Source organism: Pleurodeles waltl, chromosome 3_2 (genome assembly GCF_031143425.1).
Source record: "Pleurodeles waltl isolate 20211129_DDA chromosome 3_2, aPleWal1.hap1.20221129, whole genome shotgun sequence".
Classification (NCBI taxonomy): Eukaryota; Metazoa; Chordata; class Amphibia; order Caudata; family Salamandridae; genus Pleurodeles; species Pleurodeles waltl.
The window spans coordinates 223,769,750-223,789,105 of record NC_090441.1 but is presented as its reverse complement, the minus strand read 5'-3'; the positions used below and the strand labels follow the sequence as shown (position 1 = coordinate 223,789,105).

Sequence of the window (19,356 nt, the reverse complement as noted above, 5' to 3'; positions counted from 1 at the left end):
CTATGACAGAATCAAATTGGGAATAAATATTTATGTACAAAGTAGCTTCTGAAAAGTATTGTGCAACCATCAAAAATATTTACATTTAAAAAAAATATTTACACAGCAGTGGATAACTGTAGCAAGTAGTCCTGCACATCTGACGAATTAAATATGTCCGTGGGCCAAAGTGTCGCGAAACAAGGGCAAAGCCCACACAGGAGACCTGAGTCCTTTGGAGAGAACACTGCAGGGGCATCTGGTGACAAAACTACAGGCACCTCAGGGGGAAGGGAAGGGGGGGGCACCACAGCCACATGAGTCCACGACGCCAGATCCACGAAGGGCCCACCATGCCCACTGGACCATCCTGGGGAGTGCAAAGCCACAGTCTCTCAAGTCTCTACAGTGGGTGGGTTGCCCACTGTTCAATCCTGGGGAGTGCAAAGCCACAGTCTCACAAGTCTCTACAGTGGGTGGGTTGCCCACTGTTCAATCCTGGGGAGTGCAAAGCCACAGTCTCTCAATGTCTCTACAGTGGGTGGCTTGCCCACTGTGCCATCCTGGGGAGTGCAAAGCCACAGTCTCTCAATGTCTCTACAGTGGGTGGCTTGCCCACTGTGCCATCCTGGGGAGTGCAAAGCCACAGTCTCTCAATGTCTCTACATTGGGTGGCTTGCCCACTGTGCCATCCTGGGGAGTGCAAAGCCACAGTCCATCAGGTGGATAAATGTCTCCACTGGACAAGGAGGATGCATGGTGGGCACAGTGAACCGTGAACAGTGCTTGACAGGAGGGCCCAGCGGAGCGGTGCTTGAGATGAAGGGCCCAGCGGAGCGGTGCTTGACAGGAGGGCCCAGCGGATCGGTGCTTGAGATGAAGGGCCCAGCGGAGCGGTGCTTGAGAGGAAGGGCCCAGCGGAGCGGTGCTTGACAGGAGGGCCCAGCGGAGCGGTGCTTGAGATGAAGGGCCCAGCGGAGCGGTGCTTGACAGGAGGGCCCAGCGGAGCGGTGCTTGAGATGAAGGGCCCAGCGGAGCGGTGCTTGACAGGAGGGCCCAGCGGAGCGGTGCTTGAGATGAAGGGCCCAGCGGAGCGGTGCTTGAGATGAAGGGCCCAGCGGAGCGGTGCTTGAGATGAAGGGCCCAGCGGAGCGGTGCTTGACAGGAGGGCCCAGCGGAGAGGTGCTTGAGATGAAGGGCCCAGCGGAGCGGTGCTTGAGATGAAGGGCCCAGCGGAGCGGTGCTTGACAGGAGGGCCCAGCGGAGCGGTGCTTGAGATGAAGGGCCCAGCGGAGCGGTGCTTGACAGGAGGGCCCAGCGGAGCGGTGCTTTAGATGAAGGGCCCAGCGGAGCGGTGCTTGACAGGAGGGCCCAGCGGAGCGGTGCTTGAGATGAAGGGCCCAGCGGAGCGGTGATTGAGATGAAGGGCCCAGCGGAGCGGTGCTTGACAGGAGGGCCCAGCGGAGCGGTGCTTAACAGGAGGGCCCAGCGGAGCGGTGCTTAAGATGAAGGGCCCAGCAGAGCGGTGTTTGAGACGGCGGGCCCTGTTCAGCGGTGCTCTTCTGCACGGCGGGGCCCTCTTCAGCGGTGCTCTTCTGCACGGCGGGCCCTCTTCAGCGGTACCTGTCTTCACGGCGGGGCCCTGTTCAGCGGTGCTCTTCTGCATGGCGGGGCCCTGTTCAGCGGTACCTGTCTGCACGGCGGGGCCCTCTTCAGCGGTACCTGTCTTCACGGCGGGGCCCTGTTCAGCGGTGCTCTTCTGCACGGCGGGGCCCTGTTCAGCGGTGCTCTTCTGCACGGCGGGGCCCTGTTCAGCGGTACCTGTCTGCACGGCGGGCCCTGTTCAGCGATGCTCGTGCACTATGTCAAGGGAGTCAGACCTGGCCTGGACACCCTGCTCACTCGCCCTCCGAACGTGCAGTGTCAGGCCCCTTCGGGGACGGAGTCCTGGGCCCTTTGGTGTCGTCCCTTGCAGCCGGGATGGGGCTTGTGGGGCCCTCCTGCTCCGCGCTCCTGGTGGCTGACCTCTCCGCCCTGCTGCCCTTCCGCTCCTTAGATGGGGCTCTCGGGCCCTTGCCTCACCTGGCTGTTGTGGCAGGTGAAGTAGCCGGAGTTACCTCCTTGGGGGCAGCCGTCTCTGTCCGCTCACGGCGGCCCTTCACTTTCCGGGTCCTCTTGCCTGGGGGGGGGCTGGCTGTCCCCTTGCTGCTGATCGAAGTGTCACTGCCGCCAAAGGGTGGACTCCATAACCCATGCACCACTTTCACCTTAGATGCTGGGCTGGTGGTGGCTGAGGTGCCCTTGGGACTTTTCCCAGATGGAGGGGGTGGGTCAGGGGAGGGAAAGAGGTTAAGATTGGAGAGGTAACATTTCTTTGGACCAAGGTAAAGGGTAGGAGTAGTGGTGATAGAAGTGGAGGAAGAGGATGTGGTTGTATGAGAGTCAAGGTGTGCTGTCCTTGGGTGCAGGTGACTGGGACGTAGGCTGTCGTGAGGTGGTTGGCTGTTGTTTGGGTGTCTGCCTGCGTTTATGTGTCTTGGAAGAGGGGGTGACAGACACAGTGGGAGAGGACACAGGGGACGTGTACATGGCAGTGGGGGTGGTGACTGCACGTGTGAGGACTGTAGTGGAGGGTGTGCTGGTGATGGAAGAACTGGCTGATGGTGGTGTGCATGCAGGTGTGAGTGTAGACGTCACAGGGAGGGAGGAGGGAGACGAGGAGGACGGGGACACAGAGGTGGTAGTGACTGTTGGTATGTCTGCATCTGGGTGTTGCTTGGGTGAATGCTTGTGTCTTCTGTGGTGCTTATGTTTGGATGAGCTGGCCTTGGGTGTTGAGGTGTGTGCAGGCTGGTCTGATGGTGTGGATGGGATAGGCTGAGGTACAGGAGACAGAGAAAGGGTGGAGGCAGATAGAAGAGGGAGACTGGAGACAGGGACAATGGCTGCCGTCAGTGCTGAGGCCAGAGCAGTGAACGCTCGTTGATGGGCAGCCTGACCCGAATGAATGCCCTCCAGGTAGGCATTGCTCCGATGCACCTCCCTTTCCACCCCCTGGATGGCATTCAAAAGGGTAGTCTGCCCAACAATGACCGTCCTCACGAGGTCAATGAGCTCCGCACTGAGGGCAGCAGGGGTAACAGAGGCAGGGGCTGAGAATAAGGGTGGGGGGAGAAATAAAACAAAGTTGAGTGCATGCCTTGTCAATACCCTTGGCGGAGAGGACAGACACAGGTGCCTCATGCACTAATTCGCGAACTTGGGGTACACTACTCAGTACTTCTGACTAGGCCAACAGGTCTAGGGACAACAGACGCGCACATGGGTGATGCTGGACCATGGATAGCTGCACTTGGCACCCGACAGAGGTGGGGGGCGGGGGCACAGGGCCATGTCTAAGGGAGGGGACTACACTCCAGAAAGCGCCCTGGCCTACTGTCACCCACAGCCCTCCTCCCCCACCCAGACGCCTCGACTGCACGTAAAGATAGCAGAATGTGCTGATACTCACCCCCTTGTGTCTGCTGTGCTGTCCTCAAGCGCCCATCCAAATCAGGGTAGGCCACCGCCAGGATCCGGGACATCAGGGGGGTCAGGGTACGACTGGCACCCCTCCAAGGTCGGGAGGCCATCCCCAGCAGTGACTCGGCGGTCTTTCGGGTTCCGCGGCGGATGTCCTCCCACCTCTTGCGGCAGTGGGTGCCCCGTCTGGTGTAGACCCCCAGGGCCCGGACTTCCTTGGCGATGGCACGCCAAATATCGATTTTCTGATGGGCGCTCACCTGTTTGACATGTACAGGGTGGGAAAGAGAAAACGTCACATTTCTGCATGTTTGGAGTACATGCCCCCCCCTCCCCAACCTTGCCATGTGGCCCATTCTCTCATCTGTCGTGCGTTGCACTCCTCATTTCCTCCCCACCAACTTACATCCCCCCCACTCCACACAGGCATAACCCATTCAATGTGCACTCAGTGTACTCACCTGTTGGTCTGGAGGACCGTAGAGTAGCGCATACTGGGGGAGGACCCCATCCACAAGTTTCTCCAACTCTTCAGACGTGAAGGCAGGGGCCCTTTCCCCAGTCGCAGCAGCCATTGTCACTTCCAGACCGAGTTCACAGCAGCACTTGCAGTATAGGTCCTCTCCTGTGGATGATCAGGTCTCGAGTGATTAAGCAGATAGAAAATGCCGGTCACGCCCGCGGCGGTGCGTACCGCGGCGGTGCGTACCGCGACCGCCGGCGCACATCGTCATTGGCTCATGAATCCCATAGGGTTCAATGTTAACCAATGCGTCTTCTCACAGCGGTCTTCGACCGCCTACCGCCACGGTGTGCCACGCCAGCGCAGTTACCTCACATCCCATTGTCCCACTTCACAGGTCAGGCAACCGCCATTTCAAGGGCCCACATGGCTTAATTTCTACTGCGTCACACAGGCCTAGGCCTTGCTTTGGCACACATACAAACATAGCAAGCCATACTTTTATGTGTACTGTGCAAGCTGTGTTGTACGTACCTGTGAGTTGATTGACTCTGTACTCCATATTCTCCTTCCTAGGCACCGTCCGCTGGGACTTGCGATGAGAAGGAGGAATCCTCCCGTGTACCGGCCGCTGGTGGACCTGTCGACAATGGAAGAACGCCATATAATACTACGATACTGACTTGACCGAGCCACTATCCATGAACTGTGTGCCCAGCTGGAGCCAGCCCTGATGTCCCCCATCCGCCAACCCACAGGAATTCCCCCTCTAGTGCAGGTTCTGTCTGTCCTCCATTTTTTGGCAAGTGGCTCATTCCAGACAACAGTGGGCATGTCATCTGGAATGTCTCAGCCTATGTTTTCAAAAGTTTTGTCCAGAGTGTTATCTGCCCTGATGAAACTCATGCGGAGCTACATCATTTTCCCAGAGGAGGGTGATTTGCCTACAGTGAAAGCTGATTTCTATGCCCTTGGACACATCCCCAACATCACTGGTGCAATTGATGGGACCCATGTGGCTTTAGTCCCCCCAAATGACGATGAACAGGTGTACAGGAACAGGAAAAATTATCATTCTATGAATGTGCAGGTGGTCTGTTTGGCTGACCAGTACATCTCCCATGTAAATGCCAAGTTCCCTGGGTCAGTGCATGACGCGTACATCATGCGAAATAGCAGCATCCCCTATGTGATGGAACAGCTACAGAGACAGCGTGTGTGGCTAATTGGTGACTCTGGTTACCCCAACCTGCCGTGGCTACTGACCCCAGTGAGGAATCCCAGGACAAGGGCAGAGGAACGGTACAATGAGGCCCATGGGCGTACTAGGAGGGTGATTGAGCGAACCTTTGGGCTCCTGAAGGCCAGGTTTAGGTGCCTGCATATGACTGGTGGATCCCTGATGTACTCACCAAAGAAGGTGTGCCATATCATCGTGGCGTGCTGTATGCTTCACAACCTGGCTTTGCGACGCCAGGTGCCTTTCCTGCAGGAGGATGGTCCAGATGGTGGTGTTGTGGCAGCTGTGGAGCCTGCGGAGAGTGAAGAGGAGGAAGACGACGGTGAGAACACAGACAACAGGGAGACTGTTATCCACCAGTATTTCCAGTAGCCCACAGGTAAGAATCACCCACGCCATTTCACGTTTGCTTAGAGCCTCCTGCATCTCTAGTTTCTGTATTTCCCCCCAGTTCTTTGTAACTAATTTTTGATTTTCCCTTTCCCTTCTCTGTGCTGTATGACTCAGAGCTTGACTTCTGCTTGGTTTGCCTATGAACTACATCGTATTGACATTGGTATGTTGTCATCACTAATTGACAGAACAGATATTGAACAGTAATGTGTAATACATTTGTTAAGAATACAGCACTTGCAGAGTCCAAACTGATTTGTGTGCAATATGTGATTTATTTACAGTGCTAGATATTGGTACATGTGATTATAAGGGTGATGGGTGGGGGTGGAGTAATGTCCATGGCAGAGTCCAGTTCACAGTCTCACAGGTGCATTGTCCTTTTGCCTGTGGAAGGATGGAGCAGAGGCAGTTCATGGTTGGACAGGGTGGCAATGTGGGACAGTGGGATGACTTCAGGGGGTATGTCCTGCTGGCGGGGGTCTTGACATCCTACTCTGTCGTTTTTTTGGATCTCAGGCTCCTCTTGCGGGGTGGTTGTTCTTCAGCAGGAGGTGGGGTTCTGGTGGCCTGTCGTGGTGTTGGGGCCTCCTGTCCACTAGCGCCGGCGGAGGTGGTAGGCTGTTCCTGGTCTGGGCTAGTGACAGGGGCCCTGTGTGGTGCCACATGGTCCCGCAACGTGTCTTCGATCCTGTTGAGGGCCAGGACGATGGTCCCCATTGCGGTCCCGATGTTTCTCAGCTCGTCCCTGAACCCCATGTAGCGTTCCTCCTGCTGTGCCTGGATCTCCGTGAACCTGCCCAGTACCGTCGCCATCGTCTCTTGGGAGTGGTGGTAGGCCCCCATGATGGTGGTGAGGGCCTCTTGGAGAGTGGGTTCCCTGGGCCTCTCCTCCCCCCCCTGTCGCACAGCAGCCCTCCGAGTTGCCCGGTTTCCCCCGGCCTCTGTCCCCTGGACGGTGTGCCCGCTACCACTGCCCCCAGGTCCCTGTTGTTGTTGGGGTGGTGGGTTACCCTGGGTGCCCTGTAGTGGCAGACACACCGCTGATTGACCTGTCCTAGAGACAGAGGCATGGGCCCGCTGGGTGGGAGCTGTGCTGGTGTTGGCAGAGGGGGTCGGGTCTGGTGTGGCCTGTGGCTGCCTGAGGGGAACCGACTGTCCAGAGGTCCCCGATGGTCCGGGCTGGTCATCAGGTTCAGTGTCGACAGAGCTGCTGTCCTCACTGTGGGCCTGTTCCGGGGGTGGGAGGGACATTTCTGGACCCTCCTGAGCGGTGTGTTGGCGTTCGGGTCCTGCATGGGGTAAGAGAGTTTGGTTATTGTTTCTGTGTGTGCAATAGCGTGCAAGTTATGGGTGCCCTTGTCCCCCAGTGCAGGCATTCCCTTGAGGGAGGTGTTGTGAGGGTGGTTTGTGGGGGGGGATGGGTATGTGCAGTGGTCATGCTTAGGTGATGGGTGTCCATGGTTTGTGTTGGAATGCAGGGGTTGGTGTTGGGGTGGGTGGGTTGTGCTGGTGAGACATTGTCAGGGAGGATGTGTGCTGGGGGGTTGGGGGTGAGGGTAGTTGAAATTGGACTTACCAGAGTCCATTCCTCCGGCTACTCCAGCGAGGCCCTGAGGATGCAGGATGTTCAAGACCTCTTGCTCCCATGATGTAAATTCGGGAGGGGTGGGTGGGGGTCCGCCGCCGGCTTCTGGACCGCGATGTTGTGCCTTGAGACCATCGAGCGCACCTTCCCCCGTAGGTTGTTCCATCGTTTGCGAATGTCCTCCCGATTTCTGGGATGCTGTCCCACCGCGTTGACCCTGTCCACGATCCGCTGCCATAGCTCCGCCTTCCTGGCTATACTGGTGTGCTGCACCTGTGAGCCGAAGAGCTGGGGTTCCACTCTTAGAATTTCCTCCACCATGACCCGGAGTTCATGGTCCGAAAACCGTGGGTGCCTTTGGGGTGCCATGGGGTGGTGTGGGTGAGGTGTGGGGTGGTGTATGTGGTGATGAGTATGTTGGTGTGTGGTGCTTTGTGCTTCTATGTGGTGTGTGTGATGGTGTAGTGTGCCTCAGTGTGTATAGCTGTATATTGTTTGCTGTGTCTCTCTCTCCTTCGTCAAAATTTTGGTTGTAGGGGTTTGTGGGTGATGTGGGTGTGTGTTTTATAGTTGATTGATTGTGTGGGAGTGGTGGATGTATGTGTTTCAGGTGTGTGTATTTCAAATTGTCCAATGTGGCTGTGTTTTGTTGCTGTGTGTGTATTTTGACAGCGGCGGTGTGTACCGCCAATGGAATACCGCGTTTGAATGACCGCCGCGTGGATTCGTGGGTCGTAATGGCATGGGCGTTTTTCTGTTGGTGTGACGGTGGAGGTTTGGTCATCTCCAGTTTATCGCTGCCCGCTGATGTGGCGGGCTGCAGTGGAGGTCGGATTTTTGGCGGTTTGGCAGTTGTGGGTCAGAATGGCCGTGGCGGCTTACCGCGGCGGTGTTTTGACGGTCTTCTGACCGGCGGTAAGCGCCTTTTACCGCCGAGGTCAGAATCACCCCCTCAGTGTTACAAAAATAAAGGTACTTTATTATGGCAACACAACACCAAAATTACTGTAGAGGCAATACTCCCTTAGGAGGTAAGTAATACAGAAATGAACCACACTAGTTGTCAGAAATAAGCATAAGAAGATTTAGAAAACAGTCCAAAGCAATGTAAATCACAAAAGAGAATAGTAACCCTAGGGGGAGCACAAACCATAAAAAAATAGAATGTGAGAGTTGCACCCCCCACCTAGGTAAGTGGAATGTGTAGAGGGGAGCTGGGGGTACTAGAAAAGCACAAAGGTAAGTACCACAACACCCACCAGCGACCAGAAAAGCAGGAGTTAATCACTAGACTTATCCCAAAACACCCACTTAGAAGAAAAGAAGAGAAAGCAAAACCCAGAGACGACTGCAAGAAACTAATGGATTCCTGAAGAGGAAGACCTGTGGAAACAGAGGGCCAAGTCCAGAAGACACAGCAGAGTCCATTGGGCCAGGAACCCTAACCACCAAAGCTGAGGATGCAGTAATTGGTCGCCAGTGAGTAAGAAGAGTCAGCATTGCAGTCAGGATTGTTTGTTCGGATTCCACTAATAAGCCTTGGCACAGGCAAAACTCACAGTTGGCAGAAAGTGGTGCTGCCGGGGACCAGCAAGGCCCAGGAGGACTCAACCCAGGAGGGGGAGTCAGAGGGGCTCCTCAGCGTCACAGAGAGCCCAGAGATGCACAGACAGCACGCACAGGAGTCCCACAGGATGGGGACACAGAAGTTGCAAATGGAGCCCATGCAGCACTACAAAAAGGAGTCCCACGCCGTAGATGAGTCACTCAGGGAGCTGTGCATTTTAGGAAGAAGTGCTGGGGGCTGAAGCAACAGGATGCCTGAAGACCTCTTGGAAGAAGTGCCAACAAGCCTTGGCAGCTGTAAAAAACAGTGCATGGGGTTAGTGTCCTGCGTGGGAAGGCAAGGGCATACCTTCACCAAAGTTAGACAGCTGGTAGAGAGGACCGTCTGGACCACTTCCGACCACCACCCATGTTGCAGGATCCACATAGCTCAGCAGGAGAGGGGATTCACGCAGCTGGTCGCTGTCCAAGGGAGATTCCTTCTTCTTTCCTGTGCAGTCCTCAGAGGGTGCGTGACTGGGAAAATGTTGCAGAAGCTGGAAGGAGCCGGAGAAACAATGTTGCAGGCAAAGTCTTTGTCTTTGTTGCAGATTTGTTGCCAAGATGGCAAGACCCAGAGACCCTCTGGAGGAGCTCTGGGCACCACACCTGGGGTGGTGATGGACGGGGGAGTGGTCATTTCCCTTTCCATTGTCCAGTTTCACGCCAGAGCAGGGACTGGGGATCCTTGAACCGGTGTAGACTGGTTTATGCATGGAGGGCACTAAATGAGCCCTTCAAAGCATACCAGTGGGCTGGGGAGGTTACCCCTCCCAAGTCCAGTAACACCTATTTCCAAAGGGAGAGGGTGTAACATCCCTCTCCCAAAGGAAATCCTTTGTTCTACCTTTCGGGGCTAGAGCTGCTCGAGCAACAGGAGGGCAGAAACCTGTCTGTGAGGTAGCAGCAGCTGAGGCTGCCTGAAAAACCTCAGAAGGCTGTAGGAGCAATGCTGGGGGTCCTCTAAGGAGCCCCCAGAGTGCATGGAATCATATAACCAATGCTTGAAGAAGCATTGGGGTATGATTCCAACATGTTTGATACCAAACATGCCTAGGTTCGGAGTTACTATTTTGTAGCTGGACAAAGTTAGTGACCTATGTCCAGTAAAGGCGTAATATGGCGTCCCCACACTCACAAAGTCCAGTATAGTGGGTCTGGAATTTGTGGGAGCACCTCTGCTGGTGCAGGGTTACCCTCACACACAGGTACCTGCATCCTGCCCTCTGGGCAGAGAGGGCCTACCATAGGGGTGACTTACAGTGACCTATAGGTTGGGTGCAAAGTTACTTAGTGTGTGGGCACCCTGGCACTAGCCAAGGTGCCCCCACATCGTTCAGGGCAAATTCCCTGGACTTTGTGAGTGTGGGGACACCATTACACACGTGCACTATACATAGGTCACTACCTATGTATGGCGTCACAATGGTAACTCCGAACATGGCCCTGTAACATGTCTAAGATCATGGAATTGTCACCCCAATACCATTCTGGTATTGGGGGGATAATTCTATGATCCCCTGGGTCTCTAGCACAATACCCGGGTACTGCCAAACTGCCTTTCTGGGGTCTCCACTGCAGCTGCTGCCAACCCCTCAGACAGGTTTCTGGCCCCCTGGGGTCCAGGCAGCCCTGGCCCAGGAAGGCAGAACAAAGGATTTCCTCTGAGAGAGGGTGTTACACCCGCTCCCTTTGGAAATAGGTGTGAAGGGCTGGGGAGGAGTAGCCTCCCCCAGCCTCTGGAAATGCTTTGATGGGCACAGATGGTGCCCATCTCTGCATAAGCCAGTCTGCACCGGTTCAGGGATCCCCCAGCCCTGCTCTGGTGCGAAACTGGACAAAGGAAAGGGGAGTGACCACTCCCCTGACCTACACCTCCCAGGGGAGGTGCCCAGAGCTCCTCCAGTGTGTCCCAGACCTCTGCCATCTTGGAAACAGAGGTGTTGGGGGCACACTGGACTGCTCTGAGTGGCCAGTGCCAGCAGGTGACGTCAGAGGCTCCTTCTGATAGGCTCTTACCTCTCTTGGTAGCAAATCCTCCTAACTTGGTAGCCTACCCTCCTTTTCTGGCTATTTAGGGCCTCTGCTTTGAGGAATTCTTCAGATAAAAAATGCAAGAGCTCACCAGAGTTCCTCTGCATCTCCCCCTTCATCTTCTACCAAAGGATCGAGCACTGACTGCTCAGAAAACCGCAACAAAGTAGCAAGACGACTACCAGCAACATTGTAGCGCCTAATCCTGCCGTCTTTCTCAACTGTTTCCAGGTGGTGCATGCTCTGCGGGTAGCCTGCCTTCACCCTGCACCAGGAGCTCTGAAGAAATCTCCCATGAGTCGACGGAATCTTCCCCCTGCTAACGCAGGCACCAAAAGACTGCAACACTGGTCCTCTGGGTCCCCTCTCATCCTGACGAGCGTGGTCCCTGGAACACAGCAACTCTGTCCAAGTGACTCCCACAGTCCAGTGACTCTTCAGTCCAAGTTTGGTGGAGGTAAGTCCTTGCCTCCCCACGCAAGACTGCATTGATGTGTAAGGCGTGGTTTGCAGCTGCTCCACCTCCTGTGCACTCTTCCAGGAGTTCCTTCGTGCACAGCCAAGCCTGGGTACCTGGCACTCCTTCCTGCAGTGCACAACCTTCTGAGTTGTCCTCTGGCGTCGTGGGACTCCCTTTTGTCACTTTGCGTGGACTCCGGTTCACTTTGCTTCTAAGTGCCTGTTGGGGTACTTCTGCAGGGGCTGCCTGCTTCTGTGAGGGTTCCCTGAGTTGCTGGGTGCCCCCTCTGTCTCTTCCTCCAAGTGGCAACATCCTGGTCCCTCCTGGGCCACAGCAGCACCCAAAAACCTCTACCGTGACCCTTGCAGCTAGCAAGACTTGTTGGTGGTATTTCTGCATGGGAATACCTCTGCAAGCTTCATCGTGACGTGGGACATCCATCCTCCAAAGGAGAAGTTCCTAGTCCTCTTTTTTCTTGCAGAACTCCAAGATTCTTCCAACCAGTGGCAGCTTCCTTACACCTTCAGCTGGCATTTCCTGGGCTCCTGCCCACTCTCGACACTGTCGCGACTATTGTACTTGGTCCCCTTGTCTTACAGGTACTCAGGTCAGGAAATCCACTGTTGTTGCATTGCTGGTGTTTGTTCTTCCTGCAGAATACCCCTCCCACGACTTCTGTGCTCTCTGGGGGTAGTAGGTGCACTTTACACCTACTTTTCAGGTCTTGGGGTGGGCTATTTTTCTAACCCTCACTGTTTTCTTACAGTCCCAGCGACCCTCTACAAGCTCACACAGGTTTGGGGTCCATTCGTGGTTCGCATTCCACTTTTGGAGTATATGGTTTGTGTTGCCCCTATACCTATGTGCTCCTATTGCAATATACTGTAATTCTACACTGCTTGCATTACTTTTCTTGCTATTACCTGCATAATTTTGGTTTGTGTACATATATCTTGTGTATATAACTTATCCTCACACTGAGGGTACTCACTGATTTACTTTTGGCATATTGTCATAAAAATAAAGTACCTTTATTTTTAGTAACTCTGTGTATTGTGTTTTCTTATGATATTGTGCATATGACACCAGTGGTATAGTAGGAGCTTTGCATGTCTCCTAGTTCAGCCTATGCTGCTTTGCCATAGCTACCTTCTATCAGGCTAAGCTGCTAGAAACACCTCTTCTACAGTAATAAGGGATAACTGGACCTGGCACAAGGTGTAAGTACCTCTGGTACCCACTACAAGCCAGGCCAGCCTCCTACAACCTGGACATAGGTAGTGACCTGTGTCCAGTACACGCATAAAATGGCATCTCCACACTCACAAAGTCCAGTAAAGTAGGTCTGGAGTTTGTGGGGCACCTCTGCTAGTGCAGAGGTGCCCTCACACACAGGTACTTGCACCCTGTCATCAGGCTAAGAGGGCCTACCATAGGGGTGACTTACAGTGACCTATTGTGAAAACTTTTTTTAGGTATTCTGCCACCCACAGGGAGCCCATGCAAAGGGTTCTGCAGGCCTGCCATAGCAATTGTAGGTTTCAATGTCATCTTAAAGGTAGTATTTCAGCCTCCACAACCTTCAAATGCCTTGTGCTTATTTATACTGTATCAAAAAATAAAGAAATTTGGACAGGCAGGATGTACAGATGGACGATGGGAGGATAGATAGATGGAGAGATAAATAACAGAAAGAAGCTGGTGGCTTAGAAGGGGAAGATAGATGAGACAGAAGGGACTGACAGCTGAGCAGACTGATTGACCTATCTTAACCTTCTCTTTTTCTCCACAGAATCTCTCTTCTGGGACCCGGACACAGCTCATCCTTCGCTCAACATCTCTACAGATGGAAAGCGAGTCACACGGCTTTCTGCTAAAAAGAATGTTTCCAAGAATATGAAGAGATTTCGTCATCATCCTTGTGTGCTAGGAACTGTAGGCTTCACCTCTGGGAAGCATTGCTGGGAGCTGAAGGTGCCCACAAAGAGTGTAAAAAGAAATTATTTACTATTGTGGTTTGTAGGGGTATCCACGCAGTCTGTTGCTAGAATTACAATTCAGCCCGACAATGGCTTCTGGGTTTTGGTGCGTAATGCATGGAGACCTAAGATTTACAGCTCACCTGAGTCACTTTCTGGACAGCTACCATTAGTGGGTCGCATTGGAGTTTACATGGACTTTGAGGGAGGGATGGTGTCTTTCTTCAATGCTGAGACCCAGGAGCACCTCTTCACCTACACAGACACCTTCACAGAGAAGGTCTTCCCTCTGGTTTGTAGCTACTATTCTTCAACTATTGAGCTGATTTAAACTGTGCAGGAGCAGGTCTGTGAATGTATTTCTTTGATAATTTCTATAATGTGCTTCCTTGGAGGAAGATCTGTTGTAAATCACGTTCAGAACTGATTTATCTATTTCAAGGAAGTCATTTCCATTTATAACAATACATGTATACAAACGTGCAGACATTTGTTTCTGCCAATTGAAGATTTAAAATAAACATTCTGCTAGTTTACATATCTTGGCAACTCTGTTCTCATTATCCACATTTAAACACTCACATGTTGTCACATTAATCACTTGTTTTTCTACTGCACATTGTGGCTTAATCTGGTAGAACAGCTGACTGGGACAGGCACCTGATGCAGAAATCACTTTGCACCCTGCAGGCCACAGTGGCTCTCATGTTTTGTGCAAATAGAAATTCCATTTAGTTCAGAAATATCATCCTTCTCATTTTGTCAGTAGTACTAGGCCAAATACCAACCTCTTATCCACTATATAGTGCAATTGTGGGATTGAAACATGTGAGTATTAACACCTCACACTGCTTGTGTCTTCCTATCCAACCCAGAATCATTCTGGCTGGCTCTGTGCTTGTCAGATTCTGGACCAGACACCTTTGAGCCCCTTGTGGATGCTCCACATCCTTGTCCTCAGCTAGAGACATCCTGTGAGAAAGTAGCCTCTTTCTAGCCTTGTTACCCCCACTTTTGGCCTGTTTGTGAGTGTATGTTAGGGTGTTTTCACTGTCTCACTGGGATCCTGCTAGCCAGGGCCCAGTGCTCATAGTGAAAACCCTATGTTTTCAGTATGTTTGTTATGTGTCACTGGGACCCTGCTAGTCAGGACCCCAGTGCTCATAAGTTTGTGGCCTATATGTATGTGTTCCCTGTGTGGTGCCTAACTGTCTCACTGAGGCTCTGCTAACCAGAACCTCAGTGGTTATGCTCTCTCATTTCTTTCAAATTGTCACTAACAGGCTAGTGACCAATTTTACCAATTTACATTGGCTTACTGGAACACCCTTATAATTCCCTAGAATATGGTACTGAGGTACCCAGGGTATTGGGGTTCCAGGAGATCCCTATGGGCTGCAGCATTTCTTTTGCCACCCATAGGGAGCTCTGACAATTCTTACACAGGCCTGCCACTGCAGCCTGAGTGAAATAATGCACACATTATTTCACAGCCATTTTCACTGCACTTAAGTAACTTATAAGTCACCTACATGTCTAACCTTTATCTGGTAAAGGTTAGGTGCAAAGTTACTTAGTGTGTGGGCACCCTGGCACTAGCCAAGGTGCCCCCACATTGTTCAGGGCAAATTCCCCGGATTTTGTGAGTGCGGGGACACCATTACACGCGTGCACTACATATAGGTCACTACCTATATGTACCTTCACAATGGTAACTCCGAATATGGCCATGTGACATGTCTATGATCATGGAATTGCCCCCTCTATGCCATCCTGGCATAGTTGGCACAATTCCATGATCCCAGTGGTCTGTAGCACAGACCCTGGTACTGCCAAACTGCCTTTCCTGGGGTTTCACTGCAGCTGCTGCTGCTGCCAACCCCTCAGACAGGTTTCTGCCCTCCTGGGGTCAAGCCAGGCTTGTCCCAGGATGGCAGAACAAAGGACTTCCTCTGGGAGAGGGTGTTACACCCTCTCCCTTTGGAAAATGGTGTGAAGGCAGGGGAGGAGTAGCCTCCCCCAGCCTCTGGAAATGCTTTCTTGGGCACATTTGTGCCCAATTCTGCATAAGCCAGTCTACGCCGGTTCAGGGCCCCTTAGCCCTGCTCTGGCGCGAAACTGGACAAAGGAAAGGGGAGTGACCACTCCCCTGACCTGCACCTCCCCTGGGAGGTGTCCAGAGCTCCTCCAGTGTGCTCCAGACCTCTGCCATCTTGGAAACAGAGGTGCTGTCAGCACACTGGACTGCTCTGAGTGGCCAGTGCCACCAGGTGACATCAGAGACTCCTTCTGATAGGCTCCTCCAGGTGTTGCTAGCCTATCCTCTCTCCTAGGTAGCCAAACCCTCTTTTCTGGCTATTTAGGGTCTCTGTCTCTGGGGAAACTTTAGATAACGAATGCAAGAGCTCATCAGAGTTTCTCTGCATCTCTCTCTTTACCTTCTGCCAAGGAATCAACTGCTGACCGCGCTCGAAGCCTGCAAAACTGCAACATAGTAGCAAAGACGACTACTGCAACTCTGTAACGCTGATCCTGCCGCCTTCTCGACTGTTTTCCTGGTGGTGCATGCTGTGGGGGTAGTCTGCCTCCTCTCTGCACTAGAAGCTCCGAAGAAATCTCCCGTGGGTCGACGGAATCCTCCCCCTGCAACCGCAGGCACCAAAAAGCTGCATTACTGGTCCCTTGGGTCTCCTCTCAGCACGACGAGCGAGGTCCCTTGAATCCAGCAACTCTGTCCAAGTGACTTCCACAGTCCAGTGACTCTTCAGTCCAAGTTTGGTGGAGGTAAGTCCTTGCCTCCCCACGCCAGACTGCATTGTTGGAAACCACGTCTTTTGCAAATACTCCGGCCTCCGTGCACTTCCGGCGGAAATCTTTTGTGCACAGCCAAGCCTTGGTCCACGGCACTCTAACCTGCATTGCACGACTTTCTAAGTTGGTCTCCGGCGACGTGGGACTCCTTTGTGCAACTTCGGCGAGCACCGTTTCACGCATCCTTGTAGTGCCTGTTTCTGGCACTTCCCTGGGTGCTACCTGCTGCTAAGAGGGCTCCTTGTCTTGCTCGACGTCCCTTCTATCTCCTGGTCCAATTTGCGACCTCCTGGTCCCTCCTGGGCCACAGCAGCATCCAAAAACGCTAACCGCACGATTTGCAGCTATCAAGGCTTGTTGGCGTTCTTTTGGTGGGAAAACACTTCTGCACGACTTTTCACGGCAAGCAGGATCCGTCCACCAAAGGGGAAGTCTCTAGCCCTTTTCGTTCCTGCAGAAACCTCAGCTTTTTCTGTCCAGTAGAAGCTTCTTTGCATCCACAGCTGGCATTTCCTGGGCATATGCCCATCTCCGACTTGCTTGTGACTTTTGGACTTGGTCCCCTTGCTCCACAGGTACCCTAGATTGGAAATCCACAGTTGTTGCATTGTTGGTTTGTGTCTTTCCTGCATTATTCCTCTATCACGACTTCTTTGTCTCTTGGGGAACTTCAGTGCACTTTGCACTCACTTTTCAGGGTCTTGGGGAGGGCTATTTTTCTAACTCTCACTATTTTCTAATAGTCCCAGCGACCCTCTACAAGGTCACATAGGTTTGGGGTCCATTCGTGGTTGGCATTCCACTTTTGGAGTATATGGTTTGTGTTGCCCCTATCCCTATGTGTCCCCATTGCATCCTATTGTAACTATACATTGTTTGCACTGTTTCCTAAGACTATACTGCATATTTTTGGTATTGTGTACATATAACTTGTGTATATTTGCTATCCTCTTGCTGAGGGTACACTCTAAGATACTTTGGCATATTGTCATAAAAATAAAGTACCTTTATTTTTAGTATAACTGTGTATTGTGTTTTCTTATGATATTGTGCAAGTGACACTTGTGGTACTGTAGTAGCTTCACAGGTCTCCTAGTTCAGCCTAAGCTGCTCTGCTAAGCTACCATTATCTATCAGCCTATGCTGCTAGACACCCTATACACTAATAAGGGATAACTGGGCCTGGTGCAAGGTGCAAGTACCCCCTGGTACTCACTACAAGCCAGTCCAGCCTCCTACACATCCATATCTGTTTGGAAGAGTTTACACCATCAGTGCACAAAGAGGATAAAGAGGTCACCCCTATCAGCTATGGTGTTGCCACTGCGCTGGTGCTTAGATAACCTACATGTAGTGGTGCCCAGTTTGCGTAGTCGAGGATGATGCTTCGATGAATAAGGTTCAAAGCAACCTTTCAAAATACAGTAAGTAAAGCAAAGACTGATCCAAAAAGAGAATTTGAGATCAGTGATTAAGAAAAACCGAATGCAGGTTTAATAAAATATAAAGGTACAATAGAGAAGAGAAATATAGCTCAGCTCAATAAAGCATTAAATATCATTTGCCATTGAGTCTCTATGCTTTTAACATGGACGCAGCAACAAGAAAAATCTAGAAAAAAACTAAGCATCGGCAGAGGGGAATATTCCATCACAAATGTGATGGATATCCCGTCCGCCTTATTACGATCCCATTATATCCTATGAGGATCGTAATACAGTGGACGGGATATCCACCATTTGTGACGGAGTATTACCATCTGATAGGATCTGAAACAGGCCCTAAATCCAGATTGTGTGAGGTATTTGGTTATTGTGTTATTGGTCAGGATGAACCACAAAAGTCACTAAATTAACCTGTGCTTAAAACATCTGGTAGCTTGGCATGAAAGCAGTAAGGGTGAACTTACAGGCAATGTGTAAAGTATTTATGCAGCATCCAATATTTATGCCTGGTGCCAGCCTTTGACTGGGAGAAGCTAGGCTTTTTCCCCACAGATGTGCCTGGAATTTTCGTCCTTGCTGCCCTTGACCTAGATTGTCTAGGGTCCCTATAGACTGGTGTGAAATCCTTTGTGAATGTGCTGAGGCAGACCCTTTGAAGTGAAAGTGTGGTGTGTGACAGATCCGCCCTTCCATCCTGCTAGAGATTGCCCATCCAGCTCACATCTAGTCCCCCTCTGTGATACTGTCTGGGAGGAGTACACAAAGGCCCACTGCCAACTACAGGTAGTCATGTGACCCAGGAAAAAGGCAGCAAGCACCTAATAGGTAGAACAAGAAAATGACAACTTCAAAAATAAAACTTTATTATTAAGGAGGGTTTTTAATTAAGGTTCTGCAGATATCAATGTGAACAATCCTACCTGCTCTCAGTCAAAATGTATCACTTATTAAATGGAATAGGGTATCCCAATATTATTCTATGAGAGAGGTAGTATGTAGTGAAAAAAAAAATGGAAGAGTTTTTTCACAACCAGGACGCATAAAACTTAAAAGTACATTTACAACATTTTAAATACACTTCAAACTTCCAACTTTGTTTAGGGCCTGCTATAGAGGTGAAGATTTAAGCCTGTCAAAAGGTTTACATTGCCAGGTTGAAATGACAGTTTAAAACTGGGTGGCACAATCAGTACTGCAAGCCCACTAATAGCATTTTCAGGCCCTGGGTACATATAGTACCATTTTAGTAAGGACTTACAGGTAAATGTTATGTGCCAATTGGGTGTAATCCAATTTCGGATAAAAAAAAAAAAATCACAAGCACTTTAGCACTGGTCAGCAGTGACAAAGTGCGCAGAGCCTTGAGGCTAAAAAACAAATTTAGTAAAACAGGGGTGAAGGCAAAATGTTTGGGGAAAGAGTACCCCAAGGTTGACAGATCGAACACATATCCCCTCCAGTTGAAAGTGGGGAGAGCTACCCACTGTGCTGGAAGTTCTTATCACTAAGGCAGAAGAACCAGGGTAGACCATCAGCATATTGCGGTCTGAACAAGTGCAGTGTTTCACCAAAAAGTCCATACCCTGTGGGGAAATGGACCTCCCAACAATTTGGGATTTACACCCCTCATCTGCATTAGTCATCTTAGGGGTTTGTGGTGTGCCAGAACCTGGAAGTGAGTCGCAAACTGATATGGCCCCATATTCTTCAGTGTCCAGACCACATCAAAGGCTTCTTTCTCAATAGCATTCTACCTCTATATCCGGGAATGTAACCTTCTTCTGATGGAGGCTACTCACTAGCCTATGCCCTCCTCATTCAACTGTGCTAGATCAGC

At 51.7% G+C, this 19,356-nt stretch overlaps 1 protein-coding gene across 1 annotated transcript in view; it reads left to right on the top strand.

Annotated features, from left to right (window-relative positions):
* The window catches only part of LOC138286730 (CD5 antigen-like), a 423,963-nt gene extending 410,162 nt beyond the window's left edge, over positions 1 to 13,801 (top strand). The window contains exon 7 of the mRNA XM_069227253.1: positions 13,077 to 13,801. Coding sequence (XP_069083354.1) covers positions 13,077 to 13,594 — 518 coding nt within the window. The 3' untranslated portion in view covers positions 13,595 to 13,801. The remainder of the gene's footprint in view (positions 1 to 13,076) is intronic.
* The last annotated feature ends 5,555 nt before the right edge of the window (positions 13,802 to 19,356 follow it).